Below are 21,047 nucleotides of genomic sequence, written 5' to 3'. Positions count from 1 at the left end.
TGTCGTATGAAATTTGTTCTTCAAAGATTGCCAAAATGTTTTCTCTTTTGTAAAATAATATCTTCAGATTTCACCTTCCCTACATTATCACTGTACTTTAATTTACACATTCTAAAAATTTAATGTTGTTTCATGGGTTTGGGAAATAATCGTAAACCCCACAGTGACATTCTAAATTTTACTTCGACATCCCTAAGAGCCAAAACACTTCAGCGAAAAAAGGCAGAGGATCTGATGCCATAAGCGAAGATGATAGAAACGCTCTCTTTCGACAGATCTCAGGAACTGGGTTATAATAACAGTATTACACGCAGTAAGACTGATTACATCTCCTGCAAATAGATGGCGTACAGTAGCTTTCCTTGCAAGCTTTTACACCATAAAAATGAAAGCTTGCGTCAAGGTTCGGCGTACTCAACAAGTCAGTGGTCATGATCTTGAGTCTATATTACGACGATAAATGAATAAATACGAGGTCCGCGGGCATCCAGGTAAATCCAAGATATCGATGTAGCAAAATGCTTTGCTTCGTATTCGAGAGGTTATGGTTTCAAATACAGGTCCACAGACAATTATCCTGCTTCTTTTTACGGTTTTCCTCAGACCTTTCAAGTAAATTTGGGAACTGTACCTTAAATTAAGACACGTACTCCTTCCATACATTTATCAATTCATAATTCATTAATCACGCTATGATTCGAAACTTTTGCATAATACGCAGACAGTGTCGTTTTTTAAGCAATAAAAATATACATTCACACAGATGACGCGCGGTCTTGGGATTAGGCCTTGTTTGCTTGGACATTCGGACCAAGGATTCGAATCCCACTCAAGGCATGGATGTTTGTCCGCGTCTTTCTGTGCTGTATTGTCCTGTATAGGAAGAGATCTAGCGTAGGGCTCAGCTCGTCCGAGTCCTACCAAATCTCTGAATAGATCAAGGAACCTCACCTGCCAGGTAGGACGCCAAGGTCCTTCAAGGACCGTAGAGCCACAGACAGATAACACGGTCAATGGAACGTAGAGATGGAGCAGTAAGTACTGTCAGTTCAAACTTCGGTCAGAAAACCGACTTTCCAGCTGATATTTTTCGTGACGCAACCCAGTTCTTGCCACAAGTGTCATGAGATCAGACTGAGTTAAGATTGGAATACATTCTAGAAATACCTGTTCCTATTTATATCACAAGCTGTTATCGTGTCGTCTGCTTGTCAATATTCTGAAGATAAGACCAATGAACTTTCAGCTGTTTTGTTTCGGTGTGAAACGTAAGCCCTTATTTTGAAGAAATAACATAAATGACGCTTTAGAGTAAGCAAAGAACACCTTACGGGCCTGTCCATACTTGTCAGCTGCACCTTTCATCACACTGTTTCAACAATGTCCCTGGGTCACATAGTTGCAACAAGGCCCTTGAATACCACTGTTGTGTTGATTAGACCCGTGGCTGTCCTGCTGACGTCATTGCCAGTGATATGACGTAAATAATACCAATGGAATTCTAGCGTACTCCAAGGAGCATACCGTTCCAATCTTCGTAACACGATAATTCTGAGCATTCTAAAAATTATAAACCTTGGAAATAGATGAAGGTGAGTGTGCCCCCCCCCCCCCCAACACGGTACCCTATGTGCAAGAGCTGATGGGTTCCAGATCCAATCAGGACTTTTGGCGAGAAAAAGAGTTTTTGCCACTGCAGGGAATCGAACCACGACTGAATGATCAGCCAGTTATAGTCACTTCACTGACCAATCTACCCCAACAAACATACGAAGCCCTTCCCAATCCGTTATCCATGATAATTCCGTAACTTTACACCAAAAAATCATATGAACGAATATTCTGGCCTTCCGTAACAACTCACGCATTCTACAAATAGCGAGTTTCACTACCAGTTAAAAAGGCGACTGCATGGAGTGTGTAACAGACCTGACATCAAGAATGCATTAGCGTTCAGTGGAGCACTATAACGGGGTCAACACTGAACGTCTCGCAAACGTAATCCAGAAATAGAAATATTGAGCTGCTCTTCAGCAGTTCATAAAAATACGGTATCTGCCCGCTCTTCCTTCTATTAAGGATAGGTTGCAGGGAGGGAAAAGGAGTGAGACAGAAGAGCAATGGAAAGTGGAGCAACGTCTTTCTGAATTCGATCGGAATTTTGACGTGAACTTTGGGATGGCGGCATTCCGTGGAATGTTTATATTAACGTAGGCGAGAACTACTTTCGGGCGAAAATGTGATATTAACATTAGGAGGGATATACAAGAGGCATACAGTGCAAGGTGAAGTGTGGAAGTGCCAACTTAACGTTTGCTCTAGGATCGAGGAAAACAACGGAAAACCCTGATCGAGTCGGCCGTTTGCAGGACAATCAGGATATCCAATTTTAACCAAAAACTGGAATGTATCGACAAATTTTAGTGGAAGTTCTCGATATAAAATTTCATGAAAGTCCTTTTAATCGTTCTCGAATTGGTTCATGGGTACAAATAGGCAGACGCAGAGATGCAAACGCGTCATACAATCACATACAAGGGCAGAGAGGACACTAGAATGACCAACACGCACTTCGTAAAGAAGAAGATGTCGGTATGTGGGACACAACGTCTCTGTCTGTCTTACATTAAATTAGACAAAGGACCGTCTTGTTAGGTTATGTGAGCTTTCGCCGAAGAGAAACCCTATGTCCTTGCATTACATTATGGCTTGTCACATTAACATCGTTTTAGGACCAATCCCCCTCACAAGCTAGATTTATTCTGAAGCGTCACCACGTCAGTGACTTAAGAAACGACCTACGAACTCCGTCTATCCGTTTGTATGTACCTAGTAAGACTGCCTTCGATGAAAGCACGTGCTTTTCTAGCTCGGTTATAAGGTTTGAAACACAGCAACAGGTTTAATAATGCTAATAGCAAGTTGGCGTAGCGCGTAGGCAGTGAAAGTTAATGTTAAACACCAGTAGCGCAAATAATGTTCCCAACGTCTTCTGAAAGGTATTCTTTAACTTGACTCCTGCCACCAGACGCTATCTCCAAACACACCTCCCCTCCCTTCATGCTCCGTCATCAGTGATCCTTAATGGCGGCATGATGTTAATACCAATTGTCTTGTATACACATACGAGATTGTTTCATAATTTATAGATACAACGATAACTTAAGTCTACAACCTCAGGAAACAGTCTACAAATAAACGAAGCACATTATGTGCATTTCATTAACTTCCTTAATCTGATGAAAGTAGAATGGGCTCCGCACAGCTACAGACAGTTTCGAACATCTCTCCATGCAAAAAGATATGGCTTTCATATTATATCGAAATGCGAGAATGTTATCAAAATCCTTTTAGTAGATTCCATCTTCTAAGGCATTCGCAATTATTAAGCTGTAAGCTTCATAAAACCGATCACAGGGCACTTGTGTGAAATGTAAACACATCCAGACAAAAAAAAAAAAAACATACGTAAATAATACAAGGTCAACTGTCAAAATGCAGGAACTTGCGTAAGAGAGAATAAAAAGTCACGGGGTGATTCATATACTCTTCCTCGGAATAAAAAATACGTAAATCGTATTTATTAATTAAAATCTGTATATAGACTTTTCCACCATAACAACACTGCCGGCACCGCCTTACTCTGCACGTATAAGACGGCAAAAAATGACTGTACTTATGTTTCCATTCCCCAACTTCGAGTACTCCAATGAACAGCCTAGACTCGAAGGCGGAAAGCGAACTCCATGCCTCTGCCGGGAATAGAACCAGGATCTTCCAACTCCCAGCTAGTCACAGGCAAGGATTTGTAAGGGGAGGGTTGTGGCTGTTCAAAGGCACCATCTCGGCCTAAAAGACTGAGGGGACTGAAAAACGTCCGTCAGGATTCACGAATGTAGGTAGCAGAACGTTTAGCTCTGCACAAACTTGCTTCATACAGCATTTCTTCAGAACTGAACGCTTCTTCATTCTAGCACAGGGCATCAAATAAGTACGACAAAATCAACATGCTAACTGGCAAAGAAATGGAGATGAAAATGTCATCGTCGTGCAGTGTAAGTCTTAGTGATGGCAACAAATACGGTCACGTAACAAGAATTTATACCTGCCGTTACGCAACAAGAGGAAGTACCACACTGAGTGTTTACCAGTTCGAGGGGACACTGCAACAGACTTCACCGCCTCTAGGACCGACGGTCGTCCTCGTTTTCTTATGTTGAAAGTCGATAAGCACGGCCAACAACTTGCAGTTACCGGCAGACAGCGAAGCTCAACCGTTTTAGCACCACGTGTGGAATTTTGTGGAGTACTTACACATTGTTTTATGAGCAGATAATTACAAATCGTAGAGTATCTAGGATATCATACGAGGCAGCCACACAATCTTTATAGTTGTATCATCATAAAATCTTCTGTAACCAATTTCTTCATTCACGATAAACAGTTAAGACATTTCAAGCATCTGTAAACTCAATTCGACACACGGACCTAGTTACAAGTAACTTATTTTACGTTTTCTATTTACTGACATAATAACTACATGGATGCCATGCCTAACTGTGAAATGAGAACGAAAGTAACACCGTTTAACGTAAAGTCCTTAAATGTTGTGTGGAGATATCTTCGAGAAATATTAAACTTTTGTTATTATATTTCATAAACAATAATACGATGACCGAGTGAAACACATATTTAAACCTTCCTTTCCAATAAAATAACTAATAAAATATTCGAGACGGGTGAAATTTACTGTAGAAGTAGATCATAAATATAGGTGCACATTGCATGTGAAATATTGCTTACACTTTAATAATTACGATATGGCGATGCGCGAAATTTTGAGGTCATATCTCTGACAAATTTAACGTGGTGGAAGTCAATATCGGCAGAATTATGCACAGAAACAGATCGATAAAATGTACAAATTATAGCTCCTGTTAGCGTCATAATTAGACTGGAGAATTTTAAAGGAAACTAAGCGTCATAAGTTCTTCATCGAACTTCTTGGTTTTTAATGTAATAGTACACTCAAGGCTAATATCAAATAAGCGTAGTCAATTATCTTAATGACTGTACTCCATACGATTATATGATCATTATGGAGAGATACGTTTGTTTTAAACAACTGATAACATGACTTCGAACCACTGAAAAACATTTATCCTGACGTGTTCATAATATCTGACTGCAGTTTTCCTTATCTGGAACGACAATAGAACAAACAGCTTTTTACTCGAGTGGTTGTGTTATTTAAACAATCACAATCAATCGATTGTTTCAGAAGTTACAGATAAATTGACGACAGTATTTGGAAAGATGTTATTGCAAATTAATTGTTTACTTCTCCCTTTTACATACTCCTCGTTTAGAAATTATCCAACCACACACCGCTCAAAGCTTTTAAACCACCGTCTGTATTTCATTTGACACTGCATTATCCGATAATGTGGTGTTGGAGAAGAATAGAGAAGATCAGGTGGACGGATCGAGTGACCAACGAAGAAGTATTGAGGAGAGTCAACGAGCAAAGAAGCATTCTGCAGGCGATTACACGAAGGAAAGCTAACTGGCTGGGACATATTATGAGAAGGAATGGATTAATGAGTGATATCACCGAAGGCCAGGTTGAAGGAAAGAGAGGACTAGGAAGAAGATTGATACAGCTAACCGACGACCTTAAACAAGGAAAGAAGATGACGTTCCAGGAATTAAAGCGAGAAGCCGAGAATAGGGATAACTGGAGAGCTCTTTTTGGGCAGAGCAATGGACCTGTCGTAAGACAGAACACTTAATAATAATAATAATAATAATAATAATAATAATAATAACAGCATCTAAGACACGCCAACATCATACTATATCATACAACTACACACTGCCATGACGCTTGTTACAATAATTCATCATCACCATCACATCCTCATCAACAAAAATACGGTACAGCCTAGTCCTGCTCCAAATGCAATGCTTACTATTCAATTTTAAGAACTCTTTGCATGTAACTATGAAAGTATGAATCAAATTTGTTTAATTTTAGAGCATTCAAAAGAGAAATTCTGGCTATAAAAGGTTTCAAACTGGTCCCTCCATTACATCCATTGATACTCTGGGGATCTCTTACTTGGGGCTTATATCCATACAGAAGTACAGTGATGTCGAAAATTTTCCTTATATTTGTATGACCCTGTGACCTAGAGTGGTCACGTTTCGTACGAGGCGAACAGGCATCCCAACATATAGAATGGGGTTGTTCTTACAGAATGAAAAAGGGGCTCGCAGACAATCAGGGAGCAAAGTTCCGGGAGGTTTTAAAATACTGAACAGCTCTGTTCAAATGTAACAGATATGAAATGAGGATCATCCAGAACCTGAAGATGGCAGAACCGTCACCGCATCCATTTACACACGCGCTACATATTACTTAATTCGACGCGAACACTCTGGAGAAATTAATTCTTCATAACAAATTTAGTTTCACATTCTACGAGTAGAAAAAGTCTTAAGTAACAGCCTATTACCCAAGAGAAATTTCTAGGAACGTGAAATTATTTCCAATGCAGAATTATCACCTTCGACCTTTCTTTACATGACCAGACTAATAAAGACCAGTCGGCCATTTTAATACCGACTGATACGTTGCGACGTAAACGGAACCGGAACCACTTCCGCCCACAACAATGTAAAAAGTAGGTTTGATCGATCTCTCTTTCACTCTGACGCCATCGCTGAAATCAAACTCGTTGCCAGTCTGACTGCATTCCAGTCTCCTTACGGACTGTAAATGCTTCCTACTATCAACGTGACCTACTCTGTTTACTGCGAGTATTCCATTACTAAACTGAAAAGAAATGCTACAACAGTCACGCGTCTGTGTGAAGTCACGAACCTTCAAATCACGCACGTAACATTAAAATTAAATACAAAAACGTAATTATAATAACACGAAAAGATCAAACAATGAAGACAATTTCGGTTGGGAACGAAACAAAATATCAAAGTTCAGGTTGGTAACAAGCTACAACAATGGCTGTAAAACTTGGTTGAAATGAGTTACATGAACGAGAGCCTACCAAGAATATATTATTTTAATGGCATGTTCAGCGCTATTCCAGAATATTACGGATGACTTCAGAGAGAAACACAAGAAAACGGATTTGTGAGAGGCGAAGGAAAGGAAAGGAAAGGAAGTTTTTAAAGCCATCGTTGGTAAAGTTTGTCTGTTCTACTCTACAACATCTGAAGCACTGCAACCCAACTCTCCTTTCATGAAAGAAATTAATTTATTTACGAAGTTCCAAGGTCCTGGCAAACTATACAAAAAACCAAAACTCTGCGACTTAAAATGACATTCATCCACTCTAAAACAAATAACAAAGGAGAAGCCACATTCCTGGGTTTCATTTGGAAGACGAAGAAAGGGAATGCAGGCAGCGCAGTTAGGTCACTTACACTTTCAGCGCGAAACCTTAAAGGCTATTGCTGTTCTGTCACGCACCGCTTCCTGGCACAAAACCAACGAAAATTACAATTTAATTTAACGTCGGACATGATTCCGTGGTGCCATATATAACTCTTTCTAGAGACCTCATGATAATGGAACCAATTGGTAAGTAATTTGATTTTTAATAAAATATTTTTTCATCTATTAATTTGGCAAGAAAATATCTTATCATCTTTCGACCGTAAGATTTAGCTGTGACCTAATCAAAAGCAAGCTAATAACTCAGCATTTTCCTGCAGGGACTGAGAAAATCTACAAAAACTGAGGATAACCAGCCTCCGGACCAGGATTTAATCAATACATATACACGAACCAGTACACAAAACCTTCCAGGCATTATTTGCCTTATGCAACAGATATTCACATTATATAGGCCTACTCATAAAGCATTAGCAACGACGATATAAAGAAAGTTAAAAAACCATCACTGTCAAGGTCACGGGAGTATCGTTCACCGCACTAAAGTTGTTCTTACTGACACTTCTTAATTTTCACGCATGAGGGTTGAAGTAAGCTATGTAATTACCAGACAGTGACAGCGACTTAAAACACTCGAAGTCGTGTACAACTTGCATGGCCAACAATGCAAACTAAACTTCCCTCGTCGTGATCCGTATCTCAACAACAGGAAGAAAATTATCTATGTCTGTCAGGAATCCTATCAGTCCTGATGTTTTGGGATTGCTCTCCATTGTTTAATACATATTTCTAACCAAATTACGAAACGTAATTAAATCATACCCTTACTTCTACGTAAATTTGATCATATTCACATTTTAGAAAAGTGCAACATTAAACCAACTAAACATCGACAGAATTGAGATAAAAAATGCAGAGCTGATTTGTTCCTTTGTTCTACGTTTTCACTGCTTATACTACTGATAAGCTTTGGGTTGTAAACTGATAATGTCTACTTCGCTTCGATAAGGCAGATCCCTTTGTTGGGCGCAGAAACGAACGTCACTGGTTACGACAGTGCAGCTGTTTACGAATGAATCAGACGCGACGTACAAAACTTCCTCACTTGAAGTGATGAATTTAAACATGCTTAAGCTTGGATTAAGAGACAGTAAAGAAGGAACTCTACTCGTGTATTAAAAATCGCAATGTGACTGTAGAAAGTTAATGTTTCTTGTACTCACAATGCATGGCATTCCGTTGAAGTAAAAATCATGTTTCACTCACCTGAAACAAATAAGAACAAGCACGTGGTATAATATTGCATGTATATGATTTTATCTTGCAGTTCTTACAATTGTGTACATATATAGGTTATGTAGCACACTCCAATTAAACTGGACACATATAAAGCCTAATCTAACCCAAATAACAATTAAGTTGGAAGAGTGAAGGCACAGAAAATCCTATATATGTTACATCTTTGCTACATGAAATATAAGCACACAGTGTTTCTTCAGCCGGAGTTAGCAAACTGCCTCAGTAAATAAGCTCTTCATTCGAAACTTTCGTCTTTAATAAAGTCACAAACGCTTAACAAGAAGACCTATATTTGACGGTAGGCTGCTTTTGTTATTTATTACTTTCACATGATTTTTCAAGGCTTATTAAACGGAAACACACTAGAAAACACGAATTGCACGAAAATACAGCCTTGTGTCACACCCGGTAGTTCTAAGTCTTGTGCTCTTTTCAATTTGAATATTCAATTCTTGATATTTTCTTACGCACAACGTACAGCATAAAAAATTACCAAAAATCAATCCAATGGTTCTCGTGTTATGAGATGCCAGTACATGAATTTAATTTTTATCTCAACAACAGTAAGATTTACGAAAAACAGAGCATAAAAACGTGTTTTCCGGGGGGGGGGGGGGGGGGTTCTCCAACTTTGGTTAATTTTCCGTTCCGGTAGACTACGCCACATATCGAGCACGCGCAATAACAGCACGTGGGTCGTCATGTGCATTCTCCGTTCTTGTTAGCTTTTAGCCAAAGATGAAATGTCTGGGAAAATTCTGGTAAAAGTCTCCAATATAAAATTTCACGAAAATTCGTACGGCGCTTCCTGAGTAATTAATTTACACGCACCCACACAGATACGAAATGGTGTCGCTTTTTTCACTTTTGTTGAAACTTTCGGTCATAAAAGAGCCAAAAGAAAAAAGTTTCGATATACCACGTTCTTCTGCTAAAAGTAGATATTCAAAGAGACGTACTTATTTAAGGTACAAGAGGTAAAATAACTCTGTAATTCCACATATTTTGCTTCTGTATGCATGAATTATCGTGTTCCTTAACCATGAAATACACGCGTCTGTCAAGTTTACTTCAAACGTAGTGTAGGTCCAGCACCAAATGGCTTGTCCTACTTTCATCATTACAGAACCAAGTGCGAGACGAGAGTCAGGTAGGCAGTTCAGCCATCACCACCACCACAACCAAACGACCACCACCACTACTACTACTACTAACCATCAAGTAAAACAGAAGGTAGCTTTGGTAAAACTTTTCCAGTGAAGAATTACTCTTCCATGGTACAGCATTACAGTGTACTCTACCGTCAAGCTCCAGTTCTGAAGGTGTAAGAAACACCTACAGTGTGTTTCAAGTGAAAGGTTTAATTAAACGACACAGAGTCTCTCAAGTTCTACTATAGATTACAATGAACAATATCAAATGTGGTGTATCATCGTGAGAAACTTCACAGACCTCTTGTCTACAGTTCACAATGCCAACTCATGAGCTGGTACGTTTGAAAAAGAAGAAGTATGCTAATTATAGTAAACGCATTATATTAGTGGAAGTGATTAAGTGTGTAATATGAATGATACTTTCTGTGAGCTAACAATGCTTAAAGAATAATTTTCTCGTTTAAACTGTGAAATCAACTGACTCCATATCTTTAAATTCGAAAACAGACGAGAAAATAACTATAGTAAGAAAACGCGAACACAAAACTTTAATTATTCATACTGATTGACTTTCAATTTCACGAACTCTCAATCTGCAAACCGACACAGGATTCAATGCGAGTGTGACAGTGATTCACCGTCCAGCTCATGCACACTGTGAGTATTTGTTTTTATGAAACTTAGAATAATGTTAAGGCGAGGTAGGCGAGGTAGGTAGCTATACCCCCAGGCACTGGGTAGCTCGGGGGTGCTAGTTCCCTTACCCACTCATGTGGCTCCCTGAGGGGTGGTAAAGCATTTCCAGGGTCATATTCACGAGATAGGAGAAATAAACCATGTGCAACGCGCACACAACTTTAAAACAGTCGCAAGAAAACACTTGTCAACTACACAGTAACACTGATCTTGCCAAGTCTTTCGCGAAAAAATGCTCTCTTTTTTTGTAAATTTTCTACCAGATAAAGTGTTACTTCTGTTTCTTTTCCTTTTTATGTAGTCCTCTCCTTCAATAAAATGTGTGAGAGAAACGGCGGTGAAATTTACATGGAGCTGAAACAATTGTTTCTTTGCTAAGCCCGGTGACGTACACAGAATGCGGAAAGGGAAAACTAACGCCTCAAGCAGCTAATAATATCTTCTGATGAGTGCCAAGGACGCTCGGTGCAGATAAGACTTCGCGTGACGTGGGAAGAGTTCCTTATAACTAACCAACGGTGGGAAAAAACCAACCTAGTTTGTTGGTTTGTGCAACAGACTTTAAATTATAAAATCATGCATTCAAACAAAACTGTTTGAATGCATGATTTTATATATCAATACACTGCACCGTATGCAAGTTTTCAAGACTTTAAATTGCTTCAATACGTCATATGTGTGCGTTTGTGGGCGCGCGGATGTGTACATCTCAGAAGTACGAACATTAACAAAGAAAAAACTAACAAACTGCGTAAATAAAATTTCTTAGAAATGAGAATGGATACAAATTAAAAGTTCAGATTATGAATACAGGAATTATAAACGAATTAAACACATTTCAATCAAATACCAAAATTAGGAACAACAGAACTCACTGGACACGCCATTCTGTAATAATTAAAGATAAATTATGAATTATGAAGAAACTTCACTGGAACGGACCTAGAGGCCCAAAACTTGATGCTAACAATTACATTAAAAAAATTAGAAAAATTAAGTCCACAAAAAGGTATATTTGTTCTAAATAACGCAACGGTAAATCCTCACGAAAAAAAAGAGGACATAAAAATATAATTATCGAGAACTTTCGGTGATTATTTCTACTTTGTGAGAGACCAGCTGCACCGAAAATCACTTTAAATCCGCTCAACAACACAAACATATACTGTCAAAACATCATGTTAAATGCGCAGTGACACCACTGACTTCACAAGAAAAGTGGATGCTCCGGGAGTTCTACACACATCACTTAAACTAATGCATAATCTTTAATATTAGACGACCCAATCAACAGCACGTAATTAATTCATCCTGTACTGTAAGTCCTATTTCCCCATGTGCAATAAACTGCAGGCTTATACTTTTTTACAAAATAGTTAACTTCCTTATTTCTAAATGATAACATTTCACAACTGAAAGCATGAATAATATCAATACAAGCATCAATATTAAAAGAAATATGCGTCCGTGTTGCGCCAAGAATGAAGAAAGAACAGTTCCCTGCATAATCGCCTCTCAAATTAAAACATGCCGCCTGGTTAACTGAAATGCTGCACGTAGCCGACATAACGCATGAACACACGTACAATTAGTTTAAAAACTTTCGTCACTACCAAGCGTATTTATTCATTTCAGATAATTACGGGATGGCACAAAATTTAATCGGGCAGCATAAAGCTTGATTTAGCGTAAAAAAAGAGGAGGCTAGGCAACTGCATAATGAGGAGATTTATAATATATGAGTGAACTATTAGGGTGATCAAATCAAAGAGGATGTGATGGATAGGGCACACAGCATGCATGGGAAGATGAGAAATACGTACAGAATTTTAATCAGGAAATATAAAGGAAAGAAAACACGTGGAAGACACAAATGTAGATAGAATGATATTTTAAAATATATCTCAAAAGAAACAGAACCTGGTGGTGTGAACTGGATTTGCCTTGCTCAAGACGAGAGTCCAGTGGGTTAAAACACAGGTCGCATGAATCCATTAGAAGTAAAAGTAAGTACAACTTGGGAAACTTACGTAAGAAATGATTTCCAGCTACAAACAGCCAAAGTCTAAACATGTGGAGACTGCAGATGATGCACGGTTTGCACTCGACCTCCCGTTTTCTGACCCACAGGCCGCTTTCTCTTCGCACACGGAACACAGATTCCCGGGTTTAAGCATTCGAAGATAAGCAAATACGATGGGAAAACGTACACAGAAAACTAAATTAAACAATATATTAATGCGAATAGGAAAAAGAAAGCATACTCAGGAAGGTTAAACTTTCTTGCAAGCATAATATCCATCAACACAACAATCGTGAAGCATTGCTATTTTTCGTGAAACCAACAAATACATCAATAGGTGATAGCTCGATTATAACAATTTCAAGGAGAGGACTACGAGAAAAAAATCCTTGATGATTACAATTTTTTTACAAATTAGTTGTTCCCAACCCACATCAAGCATTTCCTAACATCAGTCATATTTCATCAGGGCTAAAGATGGCTGCAGCATGTTTCTCCGAAACGTTGGTATATACCCACAAACTCGCACGACGTTACAACCCAGAAGATCAACATCGACCATTTCGTACTTGAAGCAAAAGAACTTTCCTACGCTTCTCTGACTGAAACACTTGACCGCTGTGACCAACGATCCGCAAGAAAAACAGGAGAAAGAGCTATGTAATGAGTAGGTCGCTTAAGTACAAGGCCTATACATTAACTCTCTTTTTTGTTCTGACCTGACAAACTTCCCATGAGATTTAAAAGAGACATGATTCTTGTTACACATCACAAATTCAATAACTGGCCTTGAATTTACGATTTGAACAAACTTATTTATAGGACAAACCATCGCTCATTATGCAAATGCAGTTCTTTAAGAACTTTACGACATTAAGACTTGTGAAGTGGGTTGTAACTAATAACGAGTTGGAATAGAAATTTTCCTCATTTTAAGCCGGTATTCATAAATTATTACAGGAAGTGATATCAGTTATCAACCCTAAACTACTGCCGGTTTTAAAATAAAATACTAATTCTCAGACCAGTTGTCCATGACCTCCGGCTTGAACAAGTGTTTACCTCTGCTGTGAATTGCGCAGCAAAAGCGCTCTATCCACGACTATCGACAGATACATGAGACGATGTTGCGAGGATAGGACGAGGTTCGAACTAGCTCAGAATCATGTTAGACGAGAGGTTGGATGATAACGATGTTGCTTTTTTTTTTCCCGAACAAAATGTTCGATCGAATTCAACCTTCCGGTGACAAACAGTGGAGGGAAAGGTTGGTTATGTGCTAGGCTCATTCAAGGCTTGCACAGGCGAAAGTTTTTATCGATCAGTTTACGAGCAAGACTCACTTCGGATATCATTCCTACACTGTGAGGGCTTATAAAGGCTCCTTTCTATTCACAGAATAGGTCATACTTTAACACCAGCTCAGCTTTCCTTCCTTACGCCACTCATCGCTCACCGCTAACAACAATGACGGGTACCATTAGCTGATGTTGCGACCACTGCGATGCAAATAATGATTCTCTTCCTGTACAGTGAAAGGCGGACACATTCGCACTTGCCATTTGCACAATCAGCTCCAAGTGTGAGGTAATAACAATGGAGCCAGCCGAGGATGATATTATCAGCTCGGCGCTGCAGAAACGTAAGTTTCCCAATCGTGCTGGATGCGGAAGGGAGGATTTATTATGCGACAGACGCAAGCAAAATAGAATTTTGATACAGATTAGTAATCTGCACGATGTCAAACATAAACAATCAAGTTGGTGTGGTGCACTTTGAAGGCTCCTGACTATCCTGACTGAGCCTTCTCGTAGTTTTCGTCAGTCTCGCAAGTCCTTCCTAATCCTTGTTAATTTGTACTACCTCGCGTCGCGGTTGAATAGCCGAGTGGCATTCTCGTTTCGTATTCGGGAGATATTTTTTTCTACAATCAATAATATAAGAATGCTAGATGTGCAAAATTCTGAGGTGGAAGACAGCCGGCGCCAATGAATGTACAGTCCTAAAATTCTAATTATTTCACGTAATTCCTTTAAAATCGACGCTTCAACGGGTAACGTCTCTGAGAACTGCGTGAACGAAGCCAAAAGCTGTCTTTTGGTTATGGTGTTTCCATCCAAGCCTAAAGTACAGTCAGCCACAAAACTACGCCGAAGAGTCTCTCTCTCTCTTTACTGAAACAAACAGGTTACAAGACGGTAACAAGCGTGTCAGGAGCGCACTCCTACAAACACAAAGAACCATCATTTCGTGCAAAACCTCATTACGGTGTGAGCATTCACACCATGTGCCTTCGCAGCAACAAGAGTAATTGCAGAGAAACCGTCTGCTTCAAAGTAACTGTTCAGATGACAGTGTGGCCATTGTGTCTTTAAGTTATGCCCCTGATTCTCGCGATAGATGGTAGGGAAGACACAGCTGGCACAGTAAAGACGTTAGATGAGCCATAAGCCCACTTATCATTCATAACTTTTCCACTGACAAACCTTTGAACAGTAAAGACAAGTAAGGAATCTTCCGTCGCCTACTCTAAGGGACTATCCTAACATTTACATGGCGGAACCGAGCACAATCAAATAACAATACCCGGATCATCCCCCCCCCACCCTTTGCGGGGCAAGGTAAGTCCGTAACACGAAGCAGGAGAATGGAAAACGTTATTAAAGAGAGTGACACTCCATTCTGTATTTCACAATACTATTATAGAATACACATTTTCGTAACATTCTGTATCTTTTGTGCGATCCATCATATCGCAGATGAAATGGCAAGAAGAGAAAGTACGTCAGTTATCTGAACAACACACAACTCAGTCCAAAGAAATATTTACTTCATTTATTTGCCTGAATGGTGTCGAGTGCACGGACCGCAGATATGAGCTTGGAACTCTCAAGTGCCGGGGGGCTGCAAATCTGGATTGAAGCCATATTACATTTCACTGGTTACATGAATATATATTACGGTGAATTTAAACACGTTTGGAATATTTCGGAAGCTTGCCAAACCTCTTTCACCCATGACGATATTCTAAAGGAAGAAACGCATAAAACTGTTCAAATACATGCGGTTACACTTTCATTTCATTTTCTTCTTCTTCTTCTTCTACTTTAGATTCAACCACTAATGGGCATTCCGATCAAAACAAGTCAGCCAACAGACTATTGTTAGGACAGTGAAATCTATGTGGTTACGATAGGCTGGGCATGTGGCTAGGGTGGAGGACACAAGAAATGCGTACAGAATTTTGGTGAGAAAACCTCTTGCAAAATCCACTTGGATGACGAGAAGGGGAATGAAAAATAGCATTAAATGGGTAATTGGAAAATACGCAGTCTGGATTGGAAATGGAAGGAACAGATCTTCTACCTGTGAGACATACAGCCCAGATTCTAACACTGATGGCACAACATACATTCCTTAGATCCAAAATCAAAGCAGAAAAAATAAAATAAAGAACACAAAACAACTTGTGCTGTTTTAGTAGAAAACTATACGTACTAACAATCAAGATCTCAAAATGGTTAACGGAGGCAGCAGGGACCTCTGACACGTGGGTAAACATCTACCAGACAACACGGTGCAACAACCCACAGACAGCCATCTTTGTGCTCACAGTCGTGAAAATCTCAAATCCTACTGTACAAGGTTTCATTTTAATCGGTATTATTTTGATTCTAGACTATCTGCTCGGAATAATAGATGATGAGCAAGGTACAGAAGAAACCTGATAATAAGCTTACTCACTGTAATACACCATCGTTAGGAATCTCTAAAAAGGTTTAATTTTATGCATAATTAAAAATTCGGTGTTGTTTCAGGACATAAATCCTCTGATATATGTGTTACAGGTAAAGGCGGGACTCTCCAGCCACACAATCAGCCAATATGGGGATGTCCGGAGAGCAAGTGAAGTTGTTCCGCGAAATCAACACGACAGTAAGCTGCCATCCCATCGGACGAGATTCGCTATAACTTCACGAGATTGACCGCTGGAAAACACCACAAAAACGTTTATGGAAATATGTGAACGTCAAACTTAGGTCCAATGGACTCGCATGATGACCATGGCAAACAAATACAGAAACCTAGTTATGCCAAAGACAACGACCTACGTCTTCGTATAAAGTTACCAATCAACATTCAACCTTCTAGTATATTAAATGTAATTTTACTGTGATAAAGCTACACTAGTGGTGAACTCCAAATATAAGTCATGTGAACACCGTGACACAAATTATAACCAAGAACACCAAGAAGAACATTTATTTCGAACTAAGCTGTTCATCTCCGCGACCTAAAACACTGATCTCATCCCCTGAATAATTTACAAAAGAGAAGCAGCAGTTTTACTTTAAGCTGCAGCTAGAAATGCGTTAAGTGATTCCATTATTGGTGCCGACAACTGTAATTATAATCAATATTTACTGTCTGTCAACTAAACCATGCACTTCCACCCTTGACCTACGTTGACTTTCATTTTCCTTCGGAGTGGAAGCCTTGAACAAAACAGACATCACCACTGCGTTCTCAATGAATTGTCATACGTTTCCACCACATAAACTTACACGCGCTGAACTGACATAATGCTGTTCAGTATCATCGCCACTACGGCAGCTCTCAAGACTGCAATCGGTGTCGTTGGAACGGGCCTCTGGCTAATTCCACTCCTCATTGCTGGAGTCGCGTATTACAGGTACGACTACCTTGATCCAGAGTCACGTCCTATAGACCAATATCCTCTGTACAAGGAATACGACTTCGTCGTAATTGGAGGAGGATCGGCCGGTGCTGTTGTTGCTAGTCGCCTGTCCGAAATTCCTCATTGGACCGTGTTGCTGCTTGAGGCGGGACCGGATGAAAACGAAATCAGCGACGTTCCATCTCTAGCTGCATTTCTACAGCTGTCTAATTTGGATTGGCAGTACAAGACCGAGCCCACCGGAGGAGCATGCTTGGCTATGAAGGGCGGGCGATGCAACTGGCCTCGCGGGAAGGTACTTGGAGGGTCTAGCGTTTTAAACTATATGCTATACGTCCGGGGGAACAGGCACGATTATGACCACTGGGAATCGCTAGGTAACCCAGGCTGGGGTTACAAAGATGTCCTGAGATATTTCAAGAAATCCGAGGACAACCGCAACCCATACCTTGCACCGTCCAAGTACCACTCGAGAGGCGGTTACCTTACAGTTCAAGAGTCACCGTGGAGGACGCCACTGTCACTTGCCTTCATTCAAGCAGGCCAAGAATTAGGTTACGAGAACAGAGACATAAATGGAGAATTACAAACTGGTGTTATGATAGCGCAAGGAACAATAAGGCGGGGCACACGGTGTAGCACAGCCAAAGCGTTTCTGAGACCTGCAAGACTACGTAAAAACCTACACGTGGCCATGAAATCCCATGTTATACGGATACTTATAAATCCGTTTACGATGAGGGCTTATGGGGCGATGTTTGTGCGCAACGGCGTGAGACAGATCGTTCTGGCGCGCCGGGAAGTTATACTGTCAGCCGGAGCAATAAATTCCCCGCAGCTTCTAATGTTGTCAGGAATAGGCCCCAAAGAACAACTGTCCAAGTTCGGTATACAGACATTAAAGAACTTAAAAGTCGGCGAAAACTTACAAGATCACGTAGGACTTGGTGGTATGACGTTCTTAGTCAATAAGCCAGTGGCGATTGTTCAAAAACGATTTCAGACGGTTCCAGTCACCGCAGAGTATCTGTTACATGAACGAGGGCCTATGACCACGCTGGGTGGATTGGAAGGTCTAGCATTTGTTAATACAAAATTTGCAAATATTTCAGGAGCATATCCTGACATACAATTTCACTTTGCGCCAGCTTCTGTAAATTCGGACGCTGGGCTCCAAGTTCGTAAAATACTTGGGTTAACAGATCAAGTCTACGATGCCGTGTACAGGCCTATAGCAAATCGCGATTCATGGACACTTTTACCACTGTTACTCAGACCTCGATCCAGAGGGTGGATACGACTGAGAAGCAGCAATCCGTTTCACTATCCAGTAATCCACGCAAATTACTTCGACGATCCGTTCGACGTCGCTACGTTGGTGGAAGGCGTAAAGATAGCAGTAAAAATGAGTGAAACAAATGCATTCAGACAGTTTAAATCCAGAATCCACCGGACGCCCATACCTAGATGCAGGAAGTATCCGTTTGGGTCTGATGCTTACTGGGAGTGTGCTGTAAGAAGCATATCAATGACAATATACCATCCTGCCGGTACCTGTAAAATGGGACCAGAATGGGATCCCGACGCAGTTGTTGATTCCAGGTTACTGGTATACGGTGTGAAGGGTCTTCGAGTCATAGACGCGTCAATAATGCCGACTATTGTGAGTGGTAATACCAATGCCCCGACTATTATGATAGGAGAGAAAGGTGCTGATTTAGTCAAGGAAGACTGGTTGAACCGAAGAAGCACTAAATTAAAGCCTATTAGATCTCAGCAGGAAACGATGTCACGGCAACATTTACCATAGTAGTGTTTTAATAAACAAACTTTATTTCCAGGGAACAGTAACCATTCCGACACAAAAAAAAACCGCAGCGAAAAACTACGATTTGTCATCGAGCACACAATACTGAAAATGGAAAATTCATTCCCAGTGATGTAAAATGAACTATTTATAAACACCAGCCATCACAGGCAAGAATGAAGAATTAAATACCATGCATAATATGTCAGCCTCCCCACTGTTTCTGAATATAACCCTGCAAATAAAGTCGAGGAATGAAATGAAATGGCGAATTCCGGTATCTATAATTCACGCTTCCACTAATGTATCTATTTTCACACGTGCATTAATACTGAAGATAAACTACGCCTTTTCCTTTATAATCATTCAACTGCAGATCAATAAAGAACCACTTGGTACTTCATAATTGTCAGAAGACATGTGAAGAAATATAACTTACGTCCCTCCTACCTACCCAATCGAATATTGTAGTAAGGAATACCTTTCCCCACCGACACTGTCGTGTTGCATAAACGCTCCAGGCGCAAACACACTGTCCTAGTTACGACAGACAAGATAGTTATGGCATTAAAAAGCGTGATAATTTTGTAAAATACTTTCCTTTAATGATAATGTAAACACTGTTTAATTATAGATACATATTTTCGCATGCGTGCCATAAGTGTAGTAGAATAAATACAAAAAAATAAAACAGGATGTTTGTGTTAGTAAGACATCTACTTGTTTCAAGATCATACCCGACACAATTATCCTGAGCATTATTAATATAGGGCACGAAATATAAATCACTGCCTATCCACTCCATCTTACAATTGTATCATCATATATGAGGAATTTAGGAGCAAACCGTGTTCGCTTAGCAACGCTGTGTCAGTGTCTGCAATTGGACAGCCTTACGTCTTCCCTCGAGATTCCTCAGGTGAATGCTGGGAGATTAACAAAATGTGTTACCTTTTGCTCTTTTTCAAAACTATATTTCGAATTCAACTTCATCTCTGTAAGCCGCTCAGCATAATTCGAAATATCAACCTATTGGAACAAACATCTTAATTCTGTAACTCTTAAGTTATTTAAATACTACACAGACTTCGTTATCAGTTAATACCAATGCAAAATGAACACGCGAACAATTTACTAACTCCACAGAGCAGAGTTAGTCACCTGTTACTCATTTCTTAATTTAAAACTTGTAAATAGGCTAATAAATACGTAACTGATATCGTGGGAAAGAATTAAAAACTGGCATACTTGGAAGAAAGGACCAAACAAACACTCTCAACAGACTTAAAAACAAGATTAACAAGATACTCATGCAAGACTGCTGAAGAAATAAACCATAACAAAAGATTTTCGATTCATCTAGCACGTGGGCTCGTGTTAACAGGGTATTAAACCTTCAGGTTCCATAAAATAAAGTAGGGCATTGGATTCTCAAGAAGAACTAGGCATATATTTCAATTGCATTCTGAGAATCATTAAGTAACAGAAATTAACTCGTACATTAATGGTCATCTATCGGACTTGAAATTAATACAGGTAGGTACCTCCCGGAACTCGTTTGAGTGGACTGGCAAAGTTAAGCGCAAACAGCATACAGGTAATATACAGTCTCACCAACTTGCTAATGTGAAAATCCACATAATTCTCAACATTCCCAATTTTCCCAACCTCATGTCTCTACAGCCTACTTACCACTATATTATAGCAACAGTTTATGTATTCACAATTATGCAAGTTTAATTCAATAGGAGTCTACCTTTCATTAACTGGATTAATGTAACGACCGGAAATTAATAAAAATCAAACAAAATCATTACATATGTATTTATAATCGGGAGTAACATTGAAATGCAACGTTCAGTGAGTTGGTGTGCGAGTAATTTCTAATTAAAGCCACGAATTCCGCATTCCACATCCCATTAAATCAGAAACTGGTTGTTTGATTGAGA

At 39.7% G+C, this 21,047-nt stretch overlaps 2 protein-coding genes and 1 long non-coding RNA gene across 4 annotated transcripts in view; 1 reads left to right on the top strand and 2 right to left on the bottom strand.

The window, feature by feature from the left end:
- The window catches only part of LOC110832752 (uncharacterized), a 73,585-nt gene extending 64,328 nt beyond the window's left edge, over window positions 1-9,257 (bottom strand). The window contains exon 1 of the long non-coding RNA XR_015537315.1: window positions 8,644-9,257. This is a non-coding gene — a long non-coding RNA (uncharacterized LOC110832752). The remainder of the gene's footprint in view (window positions 1-8,643) is intronic.
- Flo2 (flotillin-2) overlaps window positions 1-21,047 on the bottom strand; it is a 149,495-nt gene that overhangs the window by 112,730 nt on the left and 15,718 nt on the right. The window lies entirely within an intron of this gene.
- LOC147872471 (glucose dehydrogenase [FAD, quinone]) lies at window positions 9,826-19,809 on the top strand. 2 transcript variants are annotated; one of them, XM_087356315.1, is made up of 2 exons: window positions 9,826-10,530; window positions 16,441-19,809. In XM_087356315.1, exon 2 carries the CDS (start codon window positions 17,176-17,178, stop codon window positions 19,099-19,101), a length of 1,926 nt encoding a protein of 641 aa, XP_087212441.1. In that variant the 5' UTR covers window positions 9,826-10,530; window positions 16,441-17,175; the 3' UTR covers window positions 19,102-19,809. The 2 variants fall into 2 exon arrangements, with proteins under 2 accessions (XP_087212441.1, XP_087212442.1); XM_087356316.1 differs by lacking the exon at window positions 9,826-10,530 and adding an exon at window positions 13,858-14,234.

This window comes from Zootermopsis nevadensis, unplaced genomic scaffold, assembly GCF_977971745.1.
Source record: "Zootermopsis nevadensis isolate Lab colony 2312 unplaced genomic scaffold, Znev_1.0 Znev_ptg000027l, whole genome shotgun sequence".
Classification (NCBI taxonomy): Eukaryota; Metazoa; Arthropoda; class Insecta; order Blattodea; family Termopsidae; genus Zootermopsis; species Zootermopsis nevadensis.
This window is presented reverse-complemented; position numbering and strand designations above follow the sequence as displayed.

Excerpts from the sequence above, each read along its gene's own strand:
- LOC147872471 (XM_087356315.1), top strand. The coding sequence starts at position 17,176 with ATGCTGTTCAGTATCATCGCCACTACGGCAGCTCTCAAGACTGCAATC.